A 19,589-nucleotide genomic window follows, 5' to 3' on the forward strand; every position below is an offset into this window, starting at 1 on the left:
AGAGATGGGGTTGAGTTATGAGAGGGGTATTTTTGGGTTTTAGATAAAAGTGTCATATTTTTCTTAATTTGAAATGTATTGGTTTAAGAATAAAATATTAAGGTTTTTTAAGTATAAAAAATCAAATTTTCCTTAATTAATTATTTATTCAACAACTACTTCTTTTACTACATAAATTATTGAGAAAAATTTTACAATGTACTCTTTAAAAGAGGAGTACATATATATAGTACATTAATTATTTATTTGGCAACTACTTCTTTTATTACATATAAATTGTGGAGAAATTTTTTACAATATACTCCTTAAAAAAGGTTTACCAATCCACTTTTCATTTGTTTTGATATTTAGGATAATTTTTAGTTTAATTTTTGTATAGTCATCTATATGTTATAGTTCTTTAGGACATCTTACAAAATTTTAAGAAATTAAAAAAAAAATTAACAAAATAAAGTTCAGACAACTACTTCACACGTGTATAAATGAAAGAATTTCACTTGCAACACTTCCTTTAAACCTTATTTTGAATGTGTTAAATCTTTTTGAATTTCTCAAAATTTTAAGAAATATTTTAAATAACTATAACGTATATATGGGTGCACTTTTAATGGGTATTACCCATTAGTGGATAGTATTAGAAAAATTTAAGTTTTTATACTTAATTTTTTTTTATTTAAAAAAAATCTCTCATTTATCTATTATATAGGCTGAGATTATTTAATCAGCCGAAAAAAAAATTAAGAAAACAGTTTTTTAGCAAAAAAAAATAAATAAAAAAATGTTGATATGACTTAAGTATTTTGTATATAAATATATTTTTGATAATGTAAAAAGAAATATTTTTTAAATTAAGTATCTAAATTAAGCATAGAAATTAAATTTTCTCTTTTATTATTTATTATTGGATCAAAATCTAATAGTATAATATTTTTAAAATTAATTTTAATACTTAAATTTATATAGTTTTCATTAATAAGTAATACCCATTAAAAAGTATTTCGTATAAAAAATAAACTAAAAATTTTGTTGGAATGGTGGACCATACGCATTTATTTAGGATAAGCAGTACAGAAGTATCCTACATATATATATATATAGTTGGTTTTGAGTGATCAATAATTGTTAATTAAAGTATTAGAAATTTAAAAGAAAAGGTAAGAAAATGGAAGAAAGCAATGAAGTTGATTATTATAAGCCTCATCATCACTTCGTTCTGGTTCACGGGGCGTGCCATGGGGCATGGAGCTGGTACAAGCTGAAGCCGCTGCTGAAGGCGGCCGGCCACCGCGTTACGGCACTTGATCTGGCGGCTTCAGGCATCAACATGAAGAGTATTAAAGATGTTCACTCAATGTTGGACTATTCTCAGCCACTTTTGGACCTAATGGCTTCTCTTGATCCGGAAGAAAAGGTCGTCCTAGTCGGCCATAGCCTTGGAGGACTCAATATAGCCATGGCTATGGAGAATTTCCCTCACAAAATTTCAGTTGCCGTTTTCTTAACGGCGTTTATGCCTGACACCGTTAATCAACCATCCTATGTTCTAGATCAGGTACCGCATTTTCTCTGCTTCTTCTTCTGCCTACCTCTCTTATCTATTAATTAATTACTTTATATATATACACATATATATTTATATAGCATTATTATTGGGTAGTGTCTAGCACCCTTAATACATATTGTCTTACGATTAGTTAGCGATACTCTCTAAAATTTATATTAAACTATATGTATTGTGAACAATGTCCCACATAGAATAAATGGTAGAGAATTCAGCCGAACATGAGCTACTCTACTCATTGCCAATTGGTTATATTCGATCCACACCTATACAGATAGTGACCATGTCCAATTAGTTTTGAGACAGAACCTCATGATTCTCAACAATATGAGACCCGATACTAAATTAGACCAATACTGATATTGACACTGGTGCCTTTTAGCATTTCTCATATTTATATTATGGATCGTTTAGAATATCGTATTAGGTCGTATTGTATTGTATTATGTTGAATTTGATTATATATCAATTCTTATATAATACTATATTAAACTTTAATTTATACTAAAATATTATATATTTAGGTGTACATACAAATTAATACCACATATAATTCTACATAAAAATATTGCATAAAGTATAATACAGCGTAACAAATGAACCCTTAACGATATTACTTGAGTTCAAAAAAAAAATGATATTACTCATATAAAAATAATTAATTATAATTATTCACGCTCAAAATATAGCATGGGATATGTGTGCAGCATTCTTTGAATTATAATAGTGCGATGCATTTTAATATCAAGTCTTACTTATTTTAGTTAATAAGTATTACATGTTTCTAAAATATATAAAATTTGACAAGTTAGTTCTTAAATTATACAAGTTTTAATAAGTTTCTTCATTGGTCCCTTAATATTTATTTTCTTAGAAATATAAAGTCTCCACTCTTAAAGTTTTTGATAATTTATTAATTTCAAATATATATGTAGTAAAATATTATTTTGTAGCTAACGGGAAATTATATTATAAATTTATTTTTAATTTATAGCCAACGGGAAATTTATTATGAAATTTTACCAGCGTTGATGTAAAATTTAAATAATTATTAAATATATATAATTAAAATTATAATATTACATATTCATACATCAATAATAAAATATACTATAAATGTTAAAATATAAAAAACGTGAAGAGCTAGAATTTCTTCTAGGCATTATATGGGTCTGTGAGTGTTTATGCTTTTTTATCTTATTAATAATATATATGAATAAAATATATTTTAAATATTTTATTGAGAAAGCAAATACTATACAAATACTTAAAAAATAATTATTTTAATTTAACAAAAAAAATTAAAATAAGTAAAATAAATAAAAAATAAAAAAAAATCAATATCTAAGAGTGCGGACTTAATGTTACTAATAAAATGAAAGTTTGGGGACTAATTTACCAAAAAATAAAATTTGGAAATAAACTTGCCCAAATGTTTATAGTTTGGGGATTAATTTGTCAAAAAATCAAATTTAGAGACCAACTTACTAAAACTTATTATATAGTTTGGGGACATGCAGTACATATAAATCTTTTAATAAAGATTATAAAAAACCGTTAATTATTTATAGATCATCACCTCATGGTGTGCTACTATGATGACTGCTACGGGACACCAAGCTCCCTCGCTAGCACAATTATAAGGTAGTGCCTTATTACTATTTAAGAGTTTTTTATAATCTTATTATTAAAGTAGAATAAGTGAGATTTGATATTGAATTGCAGCAATAACGATATTAATTATAAGTAGAACTCACAAAAGTGCTAAGCACTATATGAGTGTCCTAAAACAATTTTTTTTTTATAGAGCATTGCAATAGTGCCTAGTGGTACTAGGTTGTTTCTTGTAAATGTTTATCAATATAAATTGTCATGTATATTGATTTTTTTATTTTTTACTTTTACTTTTTTTTTTATATATATATATATTTTTTTTTTATAAAAATTATTTTTATTTTGAAGTTAGGTTGATGAGTATGTTTGGTATTGTTTTCTGTTTTTTGTTTTAAAAAATTGTTTTTAGAAATGAGAATAAAAAATAGTTTTTGAAGTTTTTGAAACGCAAATCACGTTTGGTTAGTGATTTTTAAAAGAGGAAATTACACTTAGTATGGGATTTTAAAAGTTCTTATGATAAATATGGCACATTTAAGTTTGGCCAATTTATATGGTATTTTTTTATTTTTAGGTTTTTTTATGGTATTTGATATGCCATATATATGTAATTAGGTTTCTAAATCCCATATTTAATGTTTTTATTTGTTTAGGAATTTTTATTTGTCATTGATGCCGGAAAAGTCATAGGAGTTTCTTCTTAGGTCTTGGGAAAAATCACCGGAGTAGCGGTCGGTCTTGGGAAAATTCGTCGGAGTTCTTTGCGGCGCCAGAAAATTCGTCGGAGTTGGCATTTTTGCCGGAAAAATCACTGAAAAATCACCAAGAAACCGGTTTCTTGAAGTCTAAGAAACCGGTTTCTTGGTGATTTTTCTGTTGACAATGCCAATTCTGACGACTTTCCTGACGTTAGCAGCTACTCCGGCGACTTTTCCGGCAGCGACAGTAAACTTCAGAAAAGTCATCAGAATTGGCATAGTCGCCGGAAAAATTACCAAGAAACTGGTTTCTGGTTTCTTGATGAAGAAACCAGTTTTTTGGTAATTTTTCCGGTAATTTTTCTGACGACAATGGCAATTATGACGAATTTTCTAGCATTGGTAGCAACTCTGACGACTAATACACCGACATCTACTCCGGTGACTTTTTCAGTACCGACAGTAAACTCTGAGAAATTCGTCAAAATTGGCATTGTCACCGGAAAAATTATCGGACTAATCACCAAGAAACTGGTTTTTTTTCGGTTTCTTGGTAATTTTTTTTGTATTTTTTTTTCTCTATTTGGTTGATTGATGAAACTGGTTTCAATTATTTTCAGTGTATATCATTTTTGTTTTGTTTTCATAATCTTTATTATTGTTGTGTAACAAAATTAGTTCCTTGATGAAGAAACCACTTTCTTGGTGAAGAAACCAGTTTCTTGATGAAAAAACCACTTTCTTGGTGATTTTTCTAATGATTTTGCTGGCGACAATGCCAATTCTGACGACTTTTTTTACGCCGGCAATAACTCTGGCGATTTTTCCAACACCAGGAACTACTCCGGCAACTTTTTCGGCACCGACATCAAACTCCAGAATAGTCGTCGGACTTGGCATTGTCACCAGTAAAATTACCGGAAAAATCACCAAGAAACTAGTTTCTTGATGTTAGAAACCGGTTTCTTGGTGATTTTTCCAGCGACAATGCTAATTCTGATAACTTTTTCGGCGCCGGCAGCAACTCCGGCGACTTTTTCCGGGACCGACGGCTACTCCGGCAACTTTCCGGTGTCGGCAGTAAATTCCGATGACTTTTCCAGCACAAGTGACAACTTCGGCAATCACTATAGTATTATTTGTTTTATTTTTTTAAAAAAATAAATATGAAGAGAATTTTAATATTTTTTATGGTAATTTAATTAAGTTTTTATTTTTTATGAATTTTAAATTCAGATTTCTTTTTAATGTCTTATATGGTTTTTTTTAGAAAAAAACCCATATTTTTAGTTTGATTGGTTAGATAATGCCATATTTAGTGGCATTTACTTTTTATGCCATATTTATCATAACCTTAATAATTTTTCCCATATTTTTGAAAATAGCCCTTTTTAAAAACAATATTAACCAAAAGTAAATTGGTTTTTAAAACAGAAAACAACATTTTGTTGTTTTCAAAATTCTTGTTTTTTGTAACTTTGTTTTCTGAAAACTATTTTTAAAAAACAAGGTCAAACAAGCCAAATTGTTTTTAAAAACAATTTTCTGTTTTTAAAAACAAAAAACAATTTTTTAGTTATGATGCCAAACATCCACATATGTTTTCATTTTATAAAATTTGTTTTCATTCGGCGGTTTTTATTTTTATAAATATAAATGGAAAAAAAAATCGTGTCTTTTAGCTTATTTTTTTCAAAGATGCACCTAGAATTTCCTTAAAATAAGAGTATTATTACTCACGTGCTCCACAGTTATCACATCTTGAAGGTACCAATCAATTAATGAGTGTTTTAGGTGTTAGCAGTCACTCATAATAGCCAACTCCAATGATGCCTAAATGTTAAAATGAATTTTAACAATAAATTTTATTTTATTTTAATTATGCCACTAAAAATTATATTAAAATTATATTTTTATTATTATATTATTTTATTAAATTATAAATAAATAATTACTCAAAAAAAATTATAAATAAATAAAAATAATATGTACTCTAAGAGTATTTTTAATAGAGTATAAAAAATGCGATGAATCGCTATGGTGTCGTTTGGTAATATTTTTATTTTTTAATTTTTTAATCACAAAATTAAAATAAAATTTTTGCTTTTAAAAATTTTGTTTTTGAAAAACAAAAATGCATTCTATAATCACTATTGTTTTTTAATCAAAAAATAAAAGTGTATTGTAAAAAATGTGTCAAATTTAGCACATGCTAAAAATTATTCTAAATTTGATACAAGATACAGCATTGTGCCAAATTTGATCTACAATAAAATCTATATTTTTTACTTACTATAGTACCACTAATTATTATCATCCATTGACTTTTAGATAATTTTATCTTATTTATTTAATATATTACTATTATTTAAGCAATAAAAAAATAAAAAAAAATATTTGTATATTTTCAATAGAATATTAAATGATGATTAATAATAATTATATTTTTTATATTTTTATATTGAAGCATAATTATAAATAATAAATTAAATATAACACAACTTATTTTTTGTGCTCAATTTATCATAAATTTAAGCAGTTTTTTCATTTTTACATTTCAAAATAATTTTTGAAAAACCGTGTTTTTGCAAATGTCAGTTGTATATAAGAAAATATAAAAACTGTAAGCATTTGCAGCAGCAGAAAGTAATTCTGCGTTTACAAAGAAATCGAACAGGCAGAATATAAAATATTTGCAGAAAAATAAATAACTTGACACAAGAGATTTATACGTGGTATCAGTGTTCTCACGAACACTCCTAGTCCACGGGGCCACGCCCAGAGAATGAAATCAATTAATAAAGTATCAAAATTACAAAGACAATTGACTTAAACAAGTTTAGACTCCCTCTAAAGTATTGCCGCAATCATTTGTAATCCACTTTATGAATCTGACTTCTTGAAACACCTTCAAGCCCGAACTCCCTTCGTCTTTGAAGTGTGAGTGCTTACTTCCTCCCGAAGTAAGGCTTTAGCAAGTCTTCTCCCGAAGAGCAAGTGCTTACTTCCTCCCGAAGTAAGGCTTAATCAAGTCTTCTCCCGAAGACCAATCTCTTGTTCAGTCAAGTAGTTCTTCACAACCTCTAGGATAGAGTAAGAACAGAAATAGAACAACTAGAACCTAGGTGAACAACTAGGCTCTCACAAAAACAAAGAACACTCTCTTCACAAAAGATATATGCAAAAAATGAATAATGGAAGAGGTAATTCGAATGGTTGCTCTCTAGGCTCTATTTATAGATCATAGAAACCAAAGAGGCAACCACAAGTTCGAATTAGCAGCTGAACACAAACTTTCCAAAAAAAAACACGATCTGCTACATCAGATTCGGTTGCTGACGAAGCAGATCTGCCCAGAAACGGGAAACTTACTAAAATCGGGTCCGATCTTCTTTCAATGCTTGATTCCTGCCAAAAACAGATTAGATATTCTGATTGTATCAAGATACAATCGAAATCAATAAGGAAAAGGCAATAAAACAAGGTTTCTAAAAAGACAACTTTCCAAAAGAGAATTCCTTCTCTTTTGAGAAGTTTTCAACAAAGGAAAGTTCAGCTGAAAGTGCAACTTTCCAAACAAGGAAAATGGCAGCTAATAACCTAATAAAAGAGGTAAGATTTCGAAAATAAGTACATAGCAATCTTACCATAAAAAGGAAAAATTATTTTGTCACCTAACTTGCCAAAAAAGGATTTTACAATCTCCCCCTTTGGCACTTTAGATGAACAAAATAATTTTTACCATAAAGTACCTGCAATGCAAAGTTAGCAAGAGCAAAATATACTACTCCCCCTGAGAACCATAATCGAATATCACAATAAAAACAAATAACATGCTAACTTTAAACATTAAGTTCACCAGTACTAACAAACCACAACTCCCCCTGAAAAAAAAGGGTCCAGAGTTGGGCAACAAACTAAAAATAAATATCTCTCCCCCTTTTTGTTTATCGGAGTGCCAAAGTAAACAAAGAACAAAAAATAAACCAAAGTTTAATTAAAAAGAAACGAGCTATAACACTTTAATTGTTGGAGAGTTTAATCAAGGTGGTCAGTTGCCTGGACATGTCAAGCTAGACATCAGCCATTGCTTCAAGACGAGTGTACACATTCTGAAGTTCAGACTTGACTTCCAGGAGTTCTGCAGCAGCAGAGCCAGAACTTGCACCAGCAGAAGCAGCAGCAGCACCAGCCTTTGGCCGTTTTTGGAACCCACCATCAAAGTATTCAGAAGGTTGGAATGTCGGACCAGTGATGGGAGGCTCCAGAGTTTCATGTTCTTGGGCCACATTCTTCTGAGAAGATAAAACCTTATAGATGAGATTTGGAAAAACAAGTTTGAAGGTTGGCTTTTTACCTCTTCGAAAGGAGACAATCTGGTTGAGAATATGAGAAGCTAGATCAATGGAAGTTCCAGAGGTGATGCGGTATAGGAGTGTAGCCACTTCTTGAGACACCACGGTCTTGTTCGAATTTGGAACCCAATTGCTTAGTGCAAACCGCATAAGGGAAGCATGAGCAAATGTGAGGTGAGTAATTCGAAGACTCTCCCCTGGTTTCAATTCAGAACGAGCTCCAGTGAGTTCAGAGTGCATCAAGTCACGATCCATGGACATCACAGCATTGGAAACATTCTCAGGCAATTGCAGAGCCTGAGCAATGTCCTTTTCAGAAAAAGAGAACCAGTGACCTCTAACATACACTCTTCTATACAGTCTAGAGTTCTCATCAAGGAAATCATCAGTAAGATTAGCATAAAATTCTTTAACAATGTTAGCAATGAATCCAATAAAACCAGTAAGAGTGTGTTCCCATTGATGAAATTGAATGAACTTTACAATGCCATACACACGATGGGCATGCAAATCATAATTCCTCTCACTTTCAAACTTACGAGTTGCATAAAGATTCCAGTCACGCTCATTGTCTCGGTAGTAAAAAGTTGGACAGCCAGAGATAGAGGAAGGGATATTACCAGATGGAGGATCTTCCATGGGCTGCTTGCCTTTGGCAGCAGCAGTGGCCTTTGCTGCAGAAGCAGTTTTTGAACGAGGAGGCTCTGGCTCGAGTTCTGTGTCTTCACTGTCCTTCTCAGTATGCAAAGATACTGATTTGTCTGAAGAGACTTCCATTGGATCCTCTTCTTCTGAACTGGAACTCGAGGAAGCCGAGGGAGGATTCGTCTTGAGTTTCTTCTTGGCTGGAGGAGCAGTCTTCTCTCGAGATTGAGAGGCTTGAAGTTCTTTCTCAGCCGAGGCTTGCTGGGCACGAGTTCGAGTGGAAGGGCCTGTTGGAGTGGTGCCAGCCATTGATGCAGCAGGAGGAGGAACAACCAATGGAGGAGGAGATTCCTTCGAGGATTCAGAAGAGGAAGTCCAGGTGCGATAGGGCCTTACAGATTTGCGAGCAACTTGCTTGGGTGGACGTTTTGACTTCACGGCTTGAGATTCACGCTGGGGAAGCGATGAATCTCCAGACTTTGCAACAGCAGGAGGAGGAACTGAGGCAGCAGGGGGTGCACTAGAAGGAGTTGGAACGGTTTCTTCTAATTTTTTAGAGTGCCCTAGATTCTTGGTTCTCACCATTTTGAAACTGAAAGAGAAGATGAATAGTGTTTGACAGAGAAACAAGAAAGGGGGTTCGGGTAGGTGGTGAAATAAGTGACAAAATTTGGTTTATATAACCTTGGAATCAAACCAAGAAAAAGGAAACCAATTTTGAACATTCAAAGGAAACCGCCAGCCCAAGAACCAAAAGAGGAAACCGCCCACTTCTCAACTCCTTTCCTTTTTTTTTTAAAAAAAAGAATAAAAGGAAACTAGAAATGCCAACAAATTTTTCCAAAAATAAAGCAATCTTTCAAGAAAAAAGACACATTACCATATAAAGATTAATCTTTACTTGGAAAAATATCATAATAAATCAAGGGAAGAATGAATGTTGATACTTACCATTTATGCACAAGATTTTCCTTGACCCATGAAGCAAGTCACACGCCTCCCTCTTTTTTTTTTTTTTTTTTTTTTATTTTAAAATAAAACCGAAACTAAAAAATAATGTGTACAGTGAGTATATGTGATTCGAATCAAGCAGAGAAATCAAATATCATTGACAATTGACAAAGTAGATTACATGTTATGCTTTCAAGGAAAATAACTAATTAGAATCTCATGAGATGATCATACTTAATTGATGTTGAGGAAAAAGATATGCATGTTACTGAGAATTGTGAACCAGGATTATTACTTTAATTTTAAAAGAGGAGACTTACAGAGTTGAACACACTTGTCAGACATAAGTGTGTGCAGTGAAAATAGGATCATTGTCCTTGGCATGATTTTTCATTTTCGCCTTTTTCAAATTGATCCCGCAACTGGATGCTTTCACACCATACTGAAGGTAGCCCTTTTCTATGGTAGTGCATCCTCATCATAGTTGCTAATTACAATGTTCCAGCTTACTCATCAGATGGCTTTCACACTTCAGTATGGGTAGCTCTATTCCAGCAAGGGGCCTGACAAGCATGAAACAAAAATTGCTCAACTCTGTATAAGAACATTATTTAATCCCAGACACAAATAAAGAGTAACATGAATCTTTTAACACAACATCACAAAGTATGATCAGACAGAGATCCTAACTAATTATATTCCAAAAGCATAAACATGATTTGTCAAAAACAATGATAGAAGAATTAGAGCTAGAGAAGAATCACACAACACTATTGTACACGAATGATGAACAGATAAAATTAAACAATGCAAACTCCCAAAGACTTTCTGAGGGAGTCAAAGCGACTTGCATCTAGGGCCTTTGTGAAAATATCAGCTAATTGTTTTTCAGTATCAACATATTCTAATTGCAATGATTTATTTTCAACAAGTTCCCTAATAAAGTGGTGTCTTATATCAATGTGCTTTGTTCTAGAGTGTTGAACAGGATTTTTGGAAATATTTATGGCACTAGTATTGTCACAAAAAATAGTCAAAACACCCAAATCAAACCCATAATCAATCAACATTTGTTTCAACCACAATAGTTGAGTGCAACAACTGCCAGCAGCTATGTACTCAGCTTCGGCAGTGGATAAGGAGATGGAATTCTGTTTCTTGCTATGCCAAGATACTAGATTATTCCCAAGGAAGAAACACCCTCCACTTGTGCTCTTTCGATCATCAGCATTTCCTGCCCAATCTGCATCACTAAAACAAGCAAGATTTGAATTGGTATCTTTCGAGTACCAAATTCCATAATCAGGAGTGCTATTAACATATCTAATAATCCTTTTTACAGCTGATACATGAGATTCCATAGGATTACTTTGATATCTAGCACACACTCCCACACTGTAACATATATCAGGACGACTAGCAGTTAAATACAAAAGACTTCCAATCATGCTACGATAGAGTGTAGTGTCTACCTTTACTCCATTCTCATCTTTTGTTAATTTCAGTGTGGTGCTCATAGGAGTACTTACCTGCTTAGCCGATTCAAGGCCAAATTTCTTGACAAGGTTCTTAGCATACTTGCTTTGAGATACAAATGTACCTTTTTCCATTTGTCTCACTTGAAGACCTAGAAAGAAATTAAGCTCACCAACCATGCTCATTTCAAATTCACTTTTCATTTGATCAACAAATACCTGCACTTCATGGTTAGATGTAGACCCAAAAACTATATCATCAACATAAATTTGAGCAATGATAAAATCAGATTTTATATGTTTGATGAAAAGAGTTTTATCCACACTACCTCTGTGATAGCCATGAGAAAGTAAAAATTGAGTCAACCTTTCATACCAAGCTCGAGGAGCTTGTTTCAGACCATACAAAGCTTTTTCAAGTTTGTATACATGGTCTGGAAATTGAGGATCTTCGAATCCTTTTGGTTGCTCAACATAAACTTCCTCATTCAAAATACCATTAAGGAAGGCAGATTTCACATCCATTTGAAACAATTTAATATTGAGAATACAAGCAATACATAAAAGTAAACGTATTGATTCTAATCTTGCAACAGGAGCAAAAGTTTCATCAAAATCAATACCTTCTACCTGAGTGTACCCTTGTGCCACCAAACGAGCCTTGTTTCTTACAATTGTACCGAACTCATCACTTTTATTTTTAAACAACCACTTTGTTCCAATAACATTTATACCTTTTGGTCTTCGGACCAAAATCCATACCTTGTTGCGAACAAATTGGTTGAGTTCCTATTGCATTGCATTGAGCCATTCCTCAAAGGTCATGGCTTCCTTCACATTTTTCGGTTCAAATTGAGAAACAAAGCAAAGAAAGCTGATTAAATTAATATACCTTCTGCGAGTTACCATGCTTTCTTCAGGATTTCCAAGGATGAGATCTTTTGGATGATTCAGTTTGACTCTGGTGCTTGGTTCTTTCTGAATAGAGTCAGTGATGATGTTTGGATGAGTCAAGATAGGCGGTTCTGGTTCTCCAGTTTCAGTTGCAGCAGCAGATTCGTCATTTGCAGCATCAGCAATGGGTTCTGCTGCATCAGGATCTGCTGTTACAACTTTTGGAGGAGTATCCATGAGACTATCTATCTTGGCTTCTGTGGAAAATTCTGAAAAATCTCTAAAATCATCAACAACCACATTAGCTGATTCCAAAACAGTTTGAGTTCTCATGTTATAAACACGATAAGCTCTACTGTTTAAGGAATATCCAATAAACACACCAACATCACTTTTAGCATCAAATTTACCAATATGCTCACGATCTCTATAGACATAACACACACATCCAAAAACATGAAAATGACTTACATTGGGGCGCTTACCTTTCCAGATTTCATAAGATGTTTTTGAGGTACCTGGACGAATAAACACTCGTTTATTATGTAGCAAGCCGTGTTAATAGCTTCAGCCCATAATCGCTTAGTCAACTTCTTGCTATTTAACATCACTCTTGCCATTTCCTGCAAAGTTCGATTCTTCCTCTCAACAACTCCATTTTGTTGAGGAGTTTTGGGAGCTGAAAATTCATGAGTTATACCTGTAGACTTGCAAAAATCATCATACACAGAATTTTCAAATTCCTTACCATGATCACTTCGAATTCGAACAATTTTCCCAATATTACAACCTTTCTCAACTCTTAATCTCAGACAAAGAGTTTTAAAGGCATCAAAAGTGTCAGATTTTTCTCTTAAGAAATCTACCCAAGTAAAACGAGAGAAATCATCAACACACACAAAGATATATCGTTTACCATTCAAACTTTCAACTTGGATTGGACCCATAAGATCCATGTGAAGCAATTCCAATACCTTTGAGGTATTGATATCAGACACAGGCTTGTGAGTGATTTTTAATTGCTTTCCAAGTTGACATGGTTCACACTTACCTTCACTTTCCTTACCAAGCTTGGGAAGACCTCGAACAATACCTGCATTTGACAATTTTTTCAGGTTTTTAAAATTGATATGCCCAAGCTTGGCATGCCACAGATCTGTGGTGTTGTTGATAGCTGAGTGACAAGTAAACACAGGGGTTAGAGTGTAACAGTTATCATTGGATCGAAATCCTTGCAAGATACATTCATTGTCATCATTCATAACATAACAATGATCACTATCAAAAGAAACAAGAAACCCTTGATCACAGATTTGACTGATGCTAAGTAAATTAGCCCTCAGTCCTTCAACTAACATCACATTTTTCAGTCTAGGTAACCCTTCAAAATTTAGAGTTCCCATACCAACAACTTTTCCTGATAAGCCATTACCAAAAGTGACTTCTCCACATTGCATAGGTCGTATGTTAGTCAAGAAATCCTTGTCACCTGTCATATGTCTAGAGAAACCACTGTCAAAGTACCACATTTGAGATGCAGCAGTTTTATCAGAAAAACCAGCTAGACACTTCTTTTTCACCCATATTTGTTTCAAACCTTTATGTTTCTTTTGAGATTTTTTCAAATTATCAAAATAATTTGTTTTAAACAGGTTGTTCAATGTGAAACATTTAGGTCTGATATGTCCTTTTCTACCACAAAAATGACAAATGGGAACAAATCTTTTTACCTGAGATCTTACCCTTTTCGAAAATCCTGGAGATTTTACAGCATCAGAAGCTGTTCTTGCTGCCACAGGCTGTGAAACTGTTACGGCAGAGTTTGTAGCCTCATGGTGATTCGTTGGAACACTAGATTTTACAAACTTCGTGACTCCAGAACTTTCCATTCCATTAGAACCAAGGCCTGCAAAACCTCTCTGACCTGCATTCTGAGCTTTTTCAAAAATAGAAGATCCATGATTAAGCATTTGAACATTTTTCTTAAAGTTTTCAAGTTCCTTCTTCAATAGAGAGATTTTTTCATTTTTATCACAAACACTTGTCTCATATTCTTTTATTTTCAACTCACACATTTCAATCTGATGAGACAATTTTTTATTCAATTTATTCAACTCTCTATTTTCAGAAGCAACCTGAATCCATTTTTCATACATGACTTTGTATGATTCAGCAAGAGATTCTTCACAGATTTCAGACTCATCTGAATCTGATTCCTCTTGTTTGGTGGTATTATTCAGACATACCAATCTATCTTTCACCTGTGAATCACACAACACATTAGTCATAACAGAGGTTAGGGCAACATTTTCAGTAATATCTTCATCACTTTCGGTTTCATCATCACTCCAAGTGACATTGAAACTTTTCTTATTCTTTTTCAAAGTGTTTGCACACTCAGATTGAATATGCCCAAAACCTTCACATTCCCTGCACTGAATTCCCTTTTTGTTAGAAGGTTTAATGTAAGTATTACCTTTTGAACCTTTCGAAATATTCTTTTTATTTCCCATCTTTTTCATATATTTCTGAAAATTCTTAGTTAATAAAGCAATCTCATCATCACATTCACTATCAGAATTTTCATTATCAGCAACTTTCAAAGCAATACTTTTACCTTTATCAGCAATGGATTTGGGTTTGTCCTTTTGTTTAATCTGTTGATTTAATTCAAAAGTACGTAAGGAACCCATCAATTCTTCCACTTTCATAGTGCTAAAATCTTTAGCTTCCTCCATTGCCAAAAGTTTCGTATCAAACCTTTCTGGAAGAACTCTAACAATTTTTCTCACAAGAACAGAGTCATCAAGCTTTTCTCCAAGAGCAAAATATTCATTAGCAATGTCAGATAATTTTTCATAGAATCCAGTTAAAGTTTCATTATCAGACATTCTAAGCTCATCAAATTTAGTTTGAAGCATGATAAATCTAGATCTTTTCACATCAGAAGTTCCTTCAAACTGAGTTTGAAGAATCTCCCAAGCTTCCTTAGCAGAAACACAAGATGATATAAGTTTAATGTAACCCTCACCTACACCATTAAAGATAGCATGCAAGGCTTTGCTATTGTAGGCAGATAGTTTATCATCTTCAATAGACCATTCCAGTTCAGATTTTATAATAGTATTACCTGAAGAATCTGTCTCAACTGGAGGAGACCAACCTGATAGAACCATTCTCCACGCCTTCTCATCTTGAGATTTGATGAAGGCTCTCATTCTAACTTTCCAGTAAGGATAGTTAGAGTCATTAAGCAATGGTGGTCTAGAAATAGAACTTCCTTCTGCAAAAAATGACATTCTAACAAAAACGTTATAGGACCACACTAAGAGTTTAGTGTCCCGCTCTGATACCAATTGAAAAACCGTGTTTTTGCAAATGTCAGTTGTATATAAGAAAATATAAAAACTGTAAGCATTTGCAGCAGCAGAAAGTAATTCTGCTACAGCAAAACTGAACAGGCAGAATATAAAATATTTGCAGAAAAATAAATAACTTGACACAAGAGATTTATACGTGGTATCAGTGTTCTCACGAACACTCCTAGTCCACGGGGCCACGCCCAGAGAATGAAATCAATTAATAAAGTATCAAAATTACAAAGACAATTGACTTAAACAAGTTTAGACTCCCTCTAAAGTATTGCCGCAATCCTTTGTAATCCACTTTATGAATCTGACTTCTTGAAACACCTTCAAGCCCGAACTCCCTTCGTCTTTGAAGTGTGAGTGCTTACTTCCTCCCGAAGTAAGGCTTTAGCAAGTCTTCTCCCGAAGACCAAGTGCTTACTTCCTCCCGAAGTAAGGCTTAATCAAGTCTTCTCCCGAAGACCAATCTCTTGTTCAGTCAAGTAGTTCTTCACAACCTCTAGGATAGAGTAAGAACAGAAATAGAACAACTAGAACCTAGGTGAACAACTAGGCTCTCACAAAAACAAAGAACACTCTCTTCACAAAAGATATATGCAAAAAATGAATAATGGAAGAGGTAATTCGAATGGTTGCTCTCTAGGCTCTATTTATAGATCATAGAAACCAAAGAGGCAACCACAAGTTCGAATTAGCAGCTGAACACAAACTTTCCAAAAAAAACACGATCTGCTACATCAGATTCGGTTGCTGACGAAGCAGATCTGCCCAGAAACGGGAAACTTACTAAAATCGGGTCCGATCTTCTTTCAATGCTTGATTCCTGCCAAAAACAGATTAGATAATCTGATTGTATCAAGATACAGTCTAAAACAATAAGGAAAAGGCAATAAACAAGGTTTCCCTAAAAAAGACAACTTTCCAAAAGAGAATTCCTTCTCTTTTGAGAAGTTTTCAACAAAGGAAAGTTCAGCTGAAAGTGCAACTTTCCAAACAAGGAAAATGGCAGCTAATAACCTAATAAAAGAGGTAAGATTTCGAAAATAAGTACATAGCAATCTTACCATAAAAAGGAAAAATTATTTTGTCACCTAACTTGCCAAAAAAGGATTTTACAATTTTTTTTTGTATTTTTACGAAATTATATATAGAAACTCTTATTGCAACTAGCGTTGCAACCTAAATTGCAACAAAAAATCGTATAGAAACTCCTATTGCAACTAGCGCTGCAACCACTTTAGAAACCCAAACCGTAAATTAAAAAAAAATAAATAAAAAAAAATAGTATATGAGATAATTCCACTAAATTTAATATATTGTATTATAAATAGTTAAGAAATTAATTCCACAATAATAGTATTCTTATCCTTAAAAAAAAATCGTACAAAACGTAAGAATATGAAAGATTATTATTCCTATTAAAATATTATCTCATACCAAACGGTTTCTTAATACTATATATTATCACTGCCTTTTAATTTTATAATAATTATTTTTAATTATTAAAAAATTCCAAAATATCACATCATTTTTCTTCAAATTGTATTGTTGTACTCAAAATAAATAAATAATATTGTATTGGTGGTGTCATGATCATGACTAGTGTAATATTCAATATTTTAGAAAAGTTTATCAAATTTTGACCATACTAAATTACAAACTTTACGTGTCAGATCTTCTTTGTGAAGAAAAAAAAATGAAAGATTTTGTCTTTTTTTTTTTGAATAAAGGCGTTTTTATAATTAAAATAAAAGTCAGACCTCATGGTCATTACAAAGGATATCAATCGGGATAGTAGATACTTCTACCATACCGTTAAAATTGTTTGCAAACGCCCATTTAGCCACATTATGGGCTGCAAAATTACAGATTCTGGAAATAAAAGAAAAATTACAAGAAATCATACAGGTAGAGAGACGTTTACATTGCCGTACATAATTTTCAATCCCCCACAAGGTGTCAGCACCTTTAAGGTTCTTGATAACACTCTCAGAATCACTCTCCACCATAACAAAAGGATGATGCATAGAGACCGCCGTCTCCAAAGCTAACAGACACGCCGCTGCTTCTCCGATGATAGAGTCAGCGAAGTTAAGCAATTTAGTTGCCACCCACAAAATCGACCCCGTAGAGTCCCTGGCAATTGCCACAGCACACATGGAATCACCACCGACTCTGACGTCGCAGTTAATTTTAATCCAATCCTCCGGCGGTGGCGACCAAGCCGTGGTACCATCATCTTGAAAAGTCTTAAACAAACAGGAACCATAATCTGCGTAGCAATAAGCAATAGAGTCAATATAATGTATCAAGCTACCCATAGTGTTGTTATGGACCTTATCATTCCTAGCCCTCCAGATCGTGTCAACCACAATCGAAGCAAAAAGGAACACCTCATCAGTGTCAACTCCTCTAGACCTAAGGCTCCAGAGAAAACCAACCCAATCCCACATTCTAGCTCCAGAGTCCGCAATAGGCATGACTCCCCACGGAGACGACCGCCAAAGGTGGGAAGCAAAATTGCAGAAGAGGAACAAATGCTCCATAGTCTCTTCACCTTCCCCGCAAATGGGGCAGGAGACCTCGCTTATGGCCATTCGCCTGGCAAGCAAGGCCCTTAATGGTAGCGCATTGGAAAGTATACTCCACCAAAGGACTTTATGTCGCTCCAAGATTTTTGAGTTCCACAGTTTATTCCACTTAGCCGGAGCGACATAACACGAAGGTGCCCTTCCCAGGGCTTGAACGAGGTAGGCCGATTTAGTGGAGAACACTCCCCTAGAGTCTTTCGTCCAAATCCATCTATCTTTACCATGGCTATTCGGATTACCACTCTTTAAAATACTAGCAACTGTTTCTCTATCAAAGAGACTATTAAGCTTCTGGATGTCCCAGCTCCCATCTGGTGAAAGAAGTTCTGCCACAAGTTCTGGTATTATTATTATTTGGCAGCACATTAGGTTTTTCTTTGTCAATTGATTAGATTTGGTATTATTATTATTATTATTTGGCAGCACATTAGGTTTTTCTTTGTCAATTGATTAGATTTGTCAATGAAAGATTTTGTCAATTGATTAGATTTGGTATTATTATTATTTGGCAGCACATTAGGTTTTTCTTTTTTCTTTTATAAAAAGAAAGTTTAATTGTATTAAAAGTTGCAACTTTTGTTGTTGTTGTTATTATTATTACTTTTTTTCCATTAACACATTCTATCATTAAATAATTTTACATAATTGTTTGTTTTTTTTTTCAAAATACGTAAAGTATTGTGAAAGGAGTCCACCAAGTGGATGGCTAGACACAGAGTTTGGGCCAATTGAAACCCCAAAAGGACCACTCACATCAATGTTTTTTGGTCCAGACTTCATTTCTACCAAACTCTATCAACTAACCCCAAAGGAGGTATCTATAATACTTTCTTTTATGCTTTATTTTCACATGGTTAAATACAAGAAATAAAGTTTTGACTTATTCAACATTTTTTATTATGAATTATTGTTGTAGGATCTTGAGTTGGCTATGAGTTTGACAAGGCCAGGGTCACTGTTCATTGAAGACTTGTGCAAAGCAAAGAAATTATCTGAAAATTCATATGGGTCAGTTCCTATAGTTTTTGTCATTTGTGACCAAGACTTGGGAATACCACTAGAATTTCAGAAATGGATGATCCAAAACGGTGGCGTTTCGGACGTTGTGGAGATTCAAGGAGCGGATCACATGCCAATGTTTTCCAAGCCTAAACAAACTTGTGATGTTTTGGTGAACATTGCATCTAAATTTGCTTAATATTACAGTTATTAAAAATGAGCTTGTTTTAATCATCACTTCTTTTTCTGTTTTTCTTAAATTCTACCAATAAATTTTAAGTACAATACATATGTATACTTTGGAGATGAAAAGTGATTATTGTTAAAATTTTATATTTTATAATTACCAATTTGTTATTTAATTAATTAAATGTGAAATAATAAAATTAGTACTCAAACAAATATATTGTAGGTACAGATCAAGATGGAGATTCTGTT

General features: G+C 33.1%; 1 protein-coding gene across 1 annotated transcript; it reads left to right on the plus strand.

Annotated features, from left to right (window-relative positions):
* Nucleotides 1-1,009: 1,009 nt before the first annotated feature.
* LOC115714909 (salicylic acid-binding protein 2) lies at nt 1,010-19,494 on the plus strand. Its single transcript, XM_030643667.2, has 3 exons — nt 1,010-1,552; nt 18,829-18,966; nt 19,069-19,494. Exons 1-3 carry the CDS (start codon nt 1,163-1,165, stop codon nt 19,348-19,350), a joined length of 810 nt encoding a protein of 269 aa, XP_030499527.1. The 5' UTR covers nt 1,010-1,162; the 3' UTR covers nt 19,351-19,494.
* Nucleotides 19,495-19,589: the final 95 nt, after the last annotated feature.

This window comes from Cannabis sativa, chromosome 4, assembly GCF_029168945.1.
Source record: "Cannabis sativa cultivar Pink pepper isolate KNU-18-1 chromosome 4, ASM2916894v1, whole genome shotgun sequence".
NCBI lineage: Eukaryota > Viridiplantae > Streptophyta > Magnoliopsida > Rosales > Cannabaceae > Cannabis > Cannabis sativa.